At 42.9% G+C, this 12,213-nt stretch overlaps 1 protein-coding gene across 3 annotated transcripts in view; it reads right to left on the minus strand.

Annotated features, from left to right (window-relative positions):
• The window catches only part of LOC140385261 (uncharacterized), a 217,884-nt gene that overhangs the window by 84,960 nt on the left and 120,711 nt on the right, over positions 1–12,213 (minus strand). For all 3 annotated transcript variants that reach the window (XM_072467217.1, XM_072467216.1, XM_072467218.1), the window contains exon 8: positions 256–394. In XM_072467217.1, coding sequence (XP_072323318.1) covers positions 256–394 — 139 coding nt within the window. The remainder of the gene's footprint in view (positions 1–255; positions 395–12,213) is intronic.

A 12,213-nucleotide genomic window follows, 5' to 3' on the forward strand; every position in this document is an offset into this window, starting at 1 on the left:
TTACACCACAATTTTGAATTGTGCAGTTGAGTGCAGTACTTATTTCGCCATTAGCACAAGCATTGAGCATCATGTTTCTATGGAAATTAGCTCTGACTAATGCATACACAATTGTATAACAGCAGCTTTAGACTCCAGTGACATCAATCTTGCCATGATACATTTACACAACAGCAGATTTACAATTCACAAGGATTTGTGATATTCAGTAATAAATGTGACCTATTGTGGGTTAACATAAAATTGACTACTTACCTGTCTCCTAATAAAGTCCTCAGAAATATTCTCTCCCATGACTGGCGGCTGCACCAGCCCTGCGATTAACAGCATTCTATTTAAACCAATAGCAGCAGAGAACTGTTGTGTCTGATGATACGAGAGTAGTTCTTTATACCTGAAAGTTAGGTAAACAAGATAAAGTAAAGAATCTTACTGGCATTCATCATGGTGAGAACATGAGCTACTTAGTTCTTCAATTCTAGCAATGACATTGAAGGCAAGATTCTCTCCATACTGTTCAACAATGTATTGTTGTTGTTCCACTCCAACTGTCTCCTTACCCTTTCTGCTGGCACATATCAAGATTGTTAAGGCACTTCACCCCAGATGGTTCACTTTCATGGTGTATGATTGAACAGATTGCCAAACAGCTATTTTCCCAGCAGAGACAATTATCATCCTACCCTTGATTTGATGTATTCACAAAAATGCTTCACTAATTAGGAATCAATCACTGGTTACAAATCGCGTGCAGGAACTTTGGTCCATTTCTCCCTGGCTCCGCCTAAGGACTGGAGGCTGACTATACCACTTCCATTTTTTTTTGCCAATTTAAGTTCAGCACAGACCAGCCATCAAACCTGCTATTGTTATGGTAAGTGCCATGTCATGCAATCCCACCTGAGACATGGACCCTGGGGTTTCTCCATTATCCAGGCCTCTTAGTCCTCCCCTCCCCACTTTATGCCTTCACTTCAATCATGCATAATATTTTTTCCACTTTCAAAATTCACCAAGCAATTCACCAAACAATCACAGAAAGATGCAAGTATAATGATATCGCCATTTTTGGCATCTGGTTGCAAATATCGTCCCATATATATGCAGCTTAGGCCATTAATATTAAGAGCAGCAACGATATAACGCAATGTTAGTTTGCGGCACACTTTAGATGATCCCACTGTGGCTACTAAATAAACCAAATTTATTTTAACAGCATTGTGCAATATTGTTAATACCCCATTCATTATGTATAATACGGTGCAGTTAATAACACTGGTTTCAGAGACTTTCCCAGCCTTCATTAGCATGTTCTGTCCATTGCACCATATAGAAATGATGGCAGTAAATTTATATTTCAAGATCTTTTCATTCTGATAGAAGAAGATGACATTCTCCTGCCTGAGTGCATGATATCATTCATTATAACTATCTCAAACGAGGGATGTAACTGGATTCTATTTTATCAGTAATTTCACAGGGTAGAAAGATCAAATGGCTCCTGAGCAACAAAGTGAAATGATTGAACAACAGAGGTTTTCACTGTCAAGTGAGAAGCGCTGGAGCTCTCAGGTATCTGCGTGTGACAACTGTTCAGAGGCCAGAGGACAAGGACAGAATGGTTTACAGTTGTATCTGTGTTTCCTTCCAAAGACTCTGCTGATTGCTGCTTCTCACTATAATATATTTTCAATATCTACTTTGCAGCACAACTTTATCACAATATTTCAATACTTCAAAAAGCACCAAGATAGAGTGGGAGGATAGTTAAGTAGATAAAATATCAAAGTCAGTGGAAAAGGCTCTTGAGAATCACATGCCGGGTAGAACAATTTATTAGTTCACTACGAGTCAATTATGCCTGACAATTTCATCCCACAATATTTGTTCACAGTAAACTTTCATTGGCAACAAATTAACCAGAACTCCAGCCATGATTCCACCCTCTGTTTGCAGGATAATTATGGATGATGCATGCCATCTAGCTCAGCTTATCTCATCTGCCCAAAACGGCACATGAACGTATGCATTCGGAGCAGGAGCAGCCTTGAGCCTGCTATGCCATTTGATAACATTGCCTACATTATACCAGTGACTTACAACTCAAAGTACTTAATTGGCTGGAAAGCGATTTGGGATATTGTAAAAGGTAATGTATGAATGTAGGTTTTGCCTTTCCTTCATTAAACCTGCACACAGGAAGCAGAGTGACGGTGGTAATGACGGAATTGTAAGCCCAATGCAGAGTCTCTGAGGATATTTAATCACAGAGAAATCAACTGATGTCAGGAAAGTGACTACAAAGAAATCACTACACTTAGATTGTAGCATTCTGACTTGTCTGGAGCCAACTCGCTGTTGTACAACTGTGCTGTACACAAAATTTACAACCTATCCACGGCTTCCATATGATGTTGCATTGCATTTGTACCAAATAAATGTGCAAATAGTATTCTTTTTTAATTCTAATCGCTGTTTGAGACGTGAGAGAAACAGCAGATTTGAGTGGAAAAATGGAATTTCTTACTTGTTAATTACATCAGCAAAAAAGCACAGCAGCAAAATCCCAGGAGAGATCATTTCTAGAAGCATAGAAGTCATAGGATTGGGTTTCTCTAAAAAATAGACCCTTTACGGTCAAACTCCTTTATGCTAATTATCTGGGATTTCAATGGATTTTATTTACCAAAGTTATAATGGACCACTGGGAATCTTCAACCCAGAAAAAATGTACTCCCACAGTATGACCACCTTCTGCTAGATTTTTAATAGCATGGTGCAGGGCAGGCTGAACGGATGGGGTAGAGATTTGTAAAACCTTTTTTTAAGCAATCTCTCAATGACAAATAGGGATTTCATTCCCAGACTTTGTCCGAGTAATAAAACAGGCTATAGTGAGTCAACACCCTGTTTTGCATCACTCCCGGTTTTTAGTTTCATGCATTTTGATGAGGCCAAAGTTTTCTGGTTTGGCAACACATATCACTAGAATCGTATCCACTACGAGGAAAAATAAAATTTAGACAGTTTTTATAGGCTAGTTTAAACAGAAATTAGAATTTTGAGATGCATGCAGTATTTAATTTTTATGGTACTAAACCTTAAAAACTGATCCTCCCACCCTCAACCATCCCCACACCCCTGCCAATCTCACCTCCCCAAACCCTCTGCAACCTCACCGTACTCCCCTTACCCCCCATCCCACCTTCAATGTTACCCCAGCCCCAACATCACAAACCCCCTGCCCCTACCCGAACCATCCATCACCCTCTAAACCATACCCTACAAATCCCCCACTCCCAGCTCACCCAACCTCACCTCTACCTACCCCCACACCATTCAACTGGTTCTGAAATTACAAGAACATCACTTACTATTTTTCAACCGAGAGGACTCTCGTGTCAGTTGCTGCGCTGCTACCGTTGACCTTTATGGTAATCTGGCAGGCTTTTCAAAAAGAAATCAGTACCACAAAGCTGCCCGAAGGTCGGAGGCAATAGTACAGCAACTAGTGAAACTGACCTGGCCGGCTTGAAACAAAATCAAAACTCTCAGGCTAGTGGTTCCAATTTTCTTAAACCGGTCTTCGAGGTCTGAAGCTCTGGCTGCTTAGGCTGATTACTTGAGAACTCCATTTAAAGCACTAAGGCTGATCCCACCTTATTCCCCAAGCCCGGGCGTTTGAAGCAATCTGCACATCCCTCAAACGGGCCCTGCTCTAGCCAAGCTATTCCAATATGGCTCAACTGGCAATTTTGAAAATTACCCAGATATGTCCTGTGTACAAAAGGTAGGACAAATCCAATTGGGCTCATTACCGTCCTATTAACCTATTCTCAATTATCAGCAAAGTGATGGAAGGATTTGTCAAAATTGTTAATAATTAGCATTTACTCACCAATAACCATCTTGGATTATGGACAGAAGAGATGAATGTGAATGCTCTTGAAATCAAGGCAGCATTTGACCAAGTATGGCATCAAGTGTGGCATTAAAGAGTCAGAGTAAAACTGAAGTTAATTGAGAAGCAGGAGGAAAATTCCTCAATGATTCAAGTCATATCTAGTGCAAAAGGAGATGATTGTGGTTGTTGAGGTTCACCATCCCAGCTGCAGAACATAATTGCAGGAATTCCTTAGAGTAATGTACTAAACCCAGCTATCTTCACTTGATAAATCAATGCCTGTTCTGCATCATAAGACTGGAAGTGGGTGATCCTGCTGCTGATAGTACAGTGATCTATTTTCAGTACCTCAGATAATGAAGCAATCCATGAGCAAATGCAGCAAGACCTGTACAAAATCAGACTGGGGGTGATAAATAGCAAGTGACATTCAAAGTCTGTTAAGTGTCAAGCAATTATCATCTGCAACAAGACATGGTCTAACCACCTCCCCAGGCATGCTATTTAATGGCATCGTCAAACCCCCACCACCAACATTCCGACAGTAGCCATTACCCAAAACCCAATTGGCCTAGCCAGTTAATGCTGCTGCTAATTGAGAGGTCAAATATGGGTACTCTGTGGTGAGTGCACTACCACCTGACCCCCAAAGGTTTCTCCACCATCTATAATCACAAGTCAGCTGTGTGATGCAATTATTTCCTTTTGTCTGGATGGGTGCCGCCATAAAGCAGTCCTTTTGATTGGCAGCCCATTCACCACCTTAAGCGTCCACTTCGTCCAACAGTCACACCTTGGCTGAAGTGTACACTCTCCACAGAACTCACCACAACAGCGCAGAGGAAGGTCTTTGAAAACACCTCCCAAAACAACTAACTCCACCATCACCTCCAAATTTTCTTTCAGACCACACAGAATCCCAACATGGACAATATAACCATTGTTTCATTGCCATGGGGATCACAATCCTGGAACTTCCCCCTCACAACATTTATTGTGATTCAGATGGCAACTTCTCACTAATCCCTTTTCAAGGGTAATTGGAAATGGGCATTAAATGCTGGTGTTCCTAGTGATGGCTATCTCCCAAGAGATTTTTAAAATTAGTACTTTTATGTACCCAATGTGAAGATTAGAATGTATACTTTAACAGGCAGGTGTAATCAATTTAGAATCACCAATTATCATGAATAAATGTAACACACAGGAGGAATTCCAGTATATTAAGATGATGGTTAACATAAGGTAATAGAACTTGTTAGAAACATTTGACTGAGCTGCGTACAGGTTTTACTACCAGGAGCATTACCCAACTGGAGCTGTATAAAAATGTACCAGAATGGGAGTGACCTTTCAGCCCACGTTGTGTTATAATTTGAATTTAGCTGTCCTTCCAAGATCTGCAAAATGCTCTAATTAACTTCACTCCTGGAGCTTGTTGATAGGCTAAGAAAGCACATGTCAAGCATAATATCCTTTCATGAATTCCACACATGCTGACCTGCAACAAAGGTTATAGTTCTCTACATTTCAGTTACTGAAATATCAATGACACAAAGGGCAAGCTAAGTAGGTGTTGCTGCTTTTGCGATGAGACTTTGCTAATCTAATTATTTAGTCTATCTGGACCAGCAAGCCAGTATTTATACAAGGATTGGAACTGAAATGTGGTCATTGAAATATCACAAAGATTAAAAATTTCCAGATAATATGCACAGCAGTAACACAAAGGTGTTTATTCTAGTGGCAGATCAGCAGAGCCGCACTGACGTAGCTTCATGGTGCCACTGTCTTGCACTGTTCTAAATCAAGTTGTGATTGGTAGACACGACATTTGTTGATGAATTTCAAGCACCACTCTGTAATTACACTGCACTTTATTTTTCTACACTGGGAACGGATAGACACATGGGGCGGGATTCTCCCCTACCCAGCGGGGCGGGGGGGTCTCGGCGTGATGGAGTGGTGGGAACCACTCCGGCGTTGGGCCGCCCCAAAGGTGCGGAAGTCTCCGCACCTTTAGGGGCCAAGCCCTCACCTTGAGGGGCTACGCTCGCGCCGGAGTGGTTTCCGCTCCACCGGCTGGCGTAGAAGGCCTTTGGCGCCACGCCAGACAGGGACGAAAGGACTTTGCCAGCCAGCGCAAGTCCACGCATGCGCGGGAGTGTCAGCGGCTGCTGATGTCATCCCCACGCATGCGCAGGGGAGGGGATCTCTTCCACCTCCGCCATGGTGAAGACCATGGTGAAGGCGGAAGAAAAAGAGTGCCCCACAGCACAGGCCCGCCCGCGGATCGGTGGGTCCAGATCGCAGGCCAGGCCACCGTGGGGGCACCCCCTGGGGCCCGATCGCCCCGCGACCCCCCCAGGATCCCGGAGCCCGCCCGCGCCGCCTGCTCCCGCTGGTAAGGAAGGTGGTTTAATCCATGCCGGCGGGAGAGGGCTGACAGCGGCGGGACTTCGGCCCATCGCGGGCCGGAGAATCGCCGGGGGTGGGCCCGCCAATCGGCGCGATTCCCGCCCCCGCTAAATCTCTGGTGGCAGAGAAATCGGGACACGACGGGGGCGGGATTCATGCCAGCCTCCGACGATTCTCTGACCCGGCGGGGGGTCGGAGAATCCCGCCCATGCTGCTCATGCTTTGAACACCCGTCGGATTTATTATTATTCACCATCCTTTGGATGCCCATCAACCTCAGATTCACTAATAGGCAGACAAGACTATAGCGTAAAATTATCATTCACCCTGACACAGTGTTATGTGCAAGACATGGGAGTGGAATAAAGTGTTTTTGTTAGTCATTTCCGATTTGTATTCACAAGGATAAAGGATAAAAAGTGCACATTATAAGAGAGAGGAAGCAAGTTAATGTAGAAATTTAAACATATTTACACTGTATCTACTGTTTGTTAAAATTAATAAAGGACATTGAGGGGCGGCTTGATAGAAGTCTACAAGATTATGAGGGGCATGGACAGAGTGGATAGTCAGAGGCTTTTTCCCCGGGTGGAAGAGTCAATTACTAGGGGACACAGGTTTAAGGTGCGAGACGCAAAGTTTAGAGGAGATGTGCGAGAAAAGTTTTTTTTTCTTTTTTTTTTAACACAGAGGGTAGTGGGTGCCTGGAACTCTCTGCAGTAGGAGGTGGTGGAAGCAGGTATGACAGTGACGTTTAAGGGGTATCTTGGCAAATACACAAATAGGATGTGACTAGAGGGATGCGGACCCCGGAAGTGTAGAAGGTTTTAGGTTAGATGGGCAGCAAGGTCGACGCAGGCTTGGAGGGCCGAAGGGCCTGTTCCTGTGCTGTACTTTTCTTTGTTCCTTTGTTCTTTGAATGACGAATAATGAATTACCAATTACAATATCTAAAGTAAGTAGAGAATCTTGTCTGTACGCATATACTCTTCCCCACGTCTCTCTGTCCTTGCAACCCATTTAGGTTGTGCTTTTTACTGCCACTCCTGAATTCCTGGAATGTATACAGGATGGTTTTCTGGACCAATACGTTGAGGAACCAACTAGAGAGCAGGCCATCCTAGACTGGATACTGTGTAATGAGAACGGACTCATTGGCAATCTAGTTGTGTGACATCCCTTGGGGATGAGCGACCATAATATGATACTACGGAGCTGAATCTTGATAAAGGAAACTAGGAAAGGGTGGCACTGTGGCACAGTGATTGGCACTGCTTCCTCACAGCTCCAGTGACCTGGATTCAATTCCGACCTCGGGTGACTGTCTATGTGGAGTTTGCACTTTCTCCCCGTGTCTGCTTGGGCTTCCTCGGGTGCACCGGTTTCCTCCCACAGTCCAAAGATGTGCAGGTTAGGTGGATTGGCCATGCTAAATTTCCCCTTAGTGTCCAAAAGGTTAGGTCGGGTTACGGGGATAGGGTGGAGCTGTGGGCTTAATTACGGTGCTCTTTCAAAGAGCTGGTGCAATCTCAGTGGGCCAAATGGCCTCCTACTGCACTGTAAAAGCTATGATTCTATGAAGTATGAGGCGCAAGTTGGCTATGATAAATTAGGAAATGTTAACTTAAAGAGGATGACAGTGGATAGGCAATGGCAAACAGTCAAGGAATGTATCGGGGAACTGCAACAATTGTTTATTTCTGTCTGGCATAAAAGTAAAATGGAAAAGGTGGCCAATCCGTGGCTTACCAGGGAAATTAGATATAGTATAGGTCTGAGGATTCGGAGCAGTTTAGAATTCAGCAAAGGACCAAGGGATTGATTAAAGGGAAAATAGAGTATGAGAGTAAGATCGCAGGGAACATAAAAACTGACTGTAAAAGTATATAGACATGAAGAGAGAAAGATTGGTGATGGGCTAAGAGTGTCTCTGTAGTTCTTTTGCTTGTCAACTCATCTGCAGCCCCATTACAACACACGGTGAGTAAATCTGTGGAATTTAAATGTGCTTAGGAAGACTCTGCGTTTGGTTGATTATTTCCTCTCTCGCTTTCTAAAATTGTGGGCATACAAACAGAACGGAAACATGTTTCACTGATTTGTAAATAAACTCAGTCTAGCTCCTCGCCGTCTCGCCTCTGTTGTTGAAGGATCTGTCTGGTTTGGGGCCATTCGATTTCAATGCAACTCCTCCCAGGGCCATGCAGGAAACAGGAGTTTGGCTTCTTTAAGGGAAGCATAGTGGCACAGTGGTTAGCACTGCTGCCTCATAGCGGCAGGGACCCGGGTTCGATTCTGACCTTGGGTAACTGTGTGGAGTTTGCACATTCTCCCCGTATCAGTGTGCTCCGGTTTCCTCCCACAGTCTAAAGATATGCAGGCTAGGTAGATTGACCATGCTAAATTGCCCCTTAGTGTCCAAAGATTTTTTATTTCTTCATGTCCAAAGATGTGTAGGTTAAGGCTTTATTCGGATAGGACAGGGAATGGGCCTAGGCAGGGTGCTATTTCAAAGGGTGGGTGCAGATCCGATAGGTCGAATGGCCTCCTTCTGCACTGTAAGGATTCTAGTAACAACTCCAAATGTGGCTGAAGACCACCAGCCCAGAAGATGAAGGGAATACTCTGGTCCATTTTAAATCCTGTTTGCACAGACAGTAATTGGACCCTTTCAGTCTAACCCTAATCAGATCATGGCTGATCTCTTCCTGGTCTCAAATCCACCTCCCACGTGTTCTCCATATCCCTTTAACCTGTTTTTTTTTTTAAAAATCAGAAATATATCTATCTCCTTCTTGAAACCATTTAATGACTCAGATTCCACCACACTATGGAACAGCGAGTTCCACAAATTCACTACCCTCTGTGAGAAGTAGTTCCTCCGCATCTCAGTTCTAAATCTATCGCCTCTCAACCTATATCCATTACCTCTTGTTCTAGATTGTCCCACAAGGGGGAACATTTGGTCTACATTTACTTTATCAATTCCTTTTAGTATCTTGATCAGATCCCTTCTCATCCTTCTAAACTTCAGCGAGTATAAGACCAAACTGTTTAATGTCTTCTCATATGTCAATCCCAGAATTAATCTGGTGAACCTCCTCTGAATTGCCTCCAATGCCACCTCAAATAAAGAGGCCAGAACTGGACACAATACTCCAGATGTGATCTCACCAACACCCTATAAAAATAATAATAATAATCGCTTATTGTCACAAACAGGCTTCAATGATGTTACTGTGTAAAGCCCCTGTGAAATGCAACACTTCTCTACTTTTATACTCTGGTCCTTTTGCAATAAAGGCTAAAATTTTGTTCGCCTTTTTAATTACATGCTGTACCTGCATACCGATTTTCGCAATTTATGAACAAAGACACCCAGATCCCTCTGCCCAGACAAATCTGCTTTCCATTTAGATAATAATTTGCCTTTCTATTTTTTCGGCCAAAATGGATAACCTCACACTTATCAACATTAAACTCCAAATTTTGGCCGAATTTCCTAGCCTATCTATGTCAGTCTGTAAAATCTTTATCTCCTCTTCATTGCCTGCATTCCCAACTATTTTAGTATCATCCACAATTTTTTCTATGTTACACTCTGTCCCGGCTTGCAGGTCATTTATATAGATTAACAGTTGAAATCAGAGGACGGATGCCTGCAGCACCCCGCTAGTTACAGTTCGCCATCCAGAGTAGGACCCGTTTATCCGTTTATTGTCAGTCAGCCAATCCTCAATCCAATCTAGTACTCTACCCCCAATCCCCTGCGATCGCAACTTCTGGATTAGTCTTTTACGTGGCACCTTGTCAAATGCCTTCTGGAAGTCTAGATATACCATATCCACAGGTTCCCCCTTATCCACCTTGCTGGTTCCATCCGCAAAGAACGCAAGAAAGTTTGGCAAGCATGACTTACCTTTCATAAAACCATGCTGACACTGGTGGGTTGAGCTTTGTCTTTCCAAATGTTCAGTTATCTCCTCCTTAATGATTGATTCCAGAAACTTTCCCACCACAAAGGTCAAGCTAACCAGTCTATAGTTTCCTACTTTTTGCCTCTTTCACTTTTTGAATAGGGGTGTCACATTAGCATGTTTCCAATCCACCGGGACCCTTCCAGAATCCAGGGAATTCTGAAATATCATAACCAATGCATCGCCTATCTCTGCTGCTACATCCCTTAATACCAGAGGGTGCAGGTCATCAGGTCCCAGAGATTTATCTACCTTTAATCCTGTTAGTTTATTCAATACCGTCTCCCTAGTGATGGTTATTGCATCAAATTTCTCTGCATTAACTGCAGCTTTTGGAATTTTTTTATTTTCTACTGTGAAGGCAGAGGCACCCGTCTGAACCTTCTGTATTATTCTTGATTCTGAACTGTATTTTCTACCTGACAACTGTCATAAGCAAACTTTTTCTTCTTCATCTTAATTTCCATCTACTTTTTTAATTTAGGTAGCTCTGAATTAGTTTGTCCTTTTAAGCGAATATACCTCAACTGTATCCGGATCATTTCTGTTTTGAAGGTGGCCTATCCATCGTTCACTTACTGTTTTTCCCACCAACCTTTCATTCCAGTCCATCTGGTCCAACACTGTTCTTAAAGTCAGCTCTCCCCCAGATAATTAGTTTTACTCTGGCTTGCCTATTGTTCTTTTCTGTCATGATCCTAAACCTTATGATACAATGATCACGGTCTCCTAAATGTTCCCCCACTGACATTTGATCTACTTGGCCCACCTAATTTAGCAGAACCAGGCCCATCAGCGCATCCTTTCCTTTTGGACTGGACACATCCTGTTGGAGAAAACTTTCCTGAACACAATCTAGAAACTTTTGCCCCCTCTATGTCCTTTACACCACCACTGTCCCAGTGTACATTCTGGTAATTAATGTCCCCCATTATAACTACTCTATAATGTTTGCATCGCTCTGTAATTTTCCTGAATATTTGTTCTTCTACATCCTTCTCACTAATTAGCGGTCTATAGGCCACACCAAGCAATGTAATTGCACCCATAAGACTAAAGGAAATAGGAACCGGATGAGGCCATTCAGCCCTTCAAGCCTGCTCCGCCATTTAAGAAGATCATGGCTGATCTAACACTCATTACATCCACTTTCCTGCCTATCTCCAGAACCCTTAATTGATTAAAAACCTATCAATCTCAGCCTTAAAACTGTTCCAGGACTCGGCCGCCACAGCTCACTGGGGTAAAGAATTATCTTTGGTTCTAGCCAAACTGATTCCGTCCTTTAACCCCCTGGGACATCCTCTTTCTTCAGATCTCCTTGACCAATGCCACCACCCCTCAAACTTTCCTTCCTTTATATCTTTCCAGAACACTTGTAACTAGGAATATTTAACACCCAGCCCTGCCTTTCCTCAAGCTAGGTCTCGGTTATCACCATAATATCATATTGCCACATATTGTTATTTACTAGATTACATGCATTCACGTACATGCACAGTTACCCGGATTTAGATGTCATTACTTTTTCCCTTACTGAAACTTCACCGATTAACTTATTAGTTCTATACTAGTGCGTTCCTTTCCTCCCAATGTTTTGTGCATCCGCATATTCCTCTCTAATGTAATTAGAGCAACGTATCAAAAGGGCAACCAGCACTGGTATAATTGTAGCCAGCATAACCTGACTCCTGGAGAATGGGGAAAAGGTGGTGAAAACTAACAAAAAAAAAAGCCTGTCTGATGATGTCCATATTTAAATATTAGGCTGTTGGTTTACACAGGATGAACAAAAAAGAAAGAATTTACATATGTTTTACTGTATCTGTGATCTTAATCAAATAACTCACTTAAGGTTTTAGTGTATAGAGGCACTGCAGAATTAAACATCAGCATTGCTGTTGTTTAATTTCA

The sequence above is a fragment of the Scyliorhinus torazame genome, chromosome 11 (assembly GCF_047496885.1).
Source record: "Scyliorhinus torazame isolate Kashiwa2021f chromosome 11, sScyTor2.1, whole genome shotgun sequence".
Lineage (NCBI taxonomy): Eukaryota > Metazoa > Chordata > Chondrichthyes > Carcharhiniformes > Scyliorhinidae > Scyliorhinus > Scyliorhinus torazame.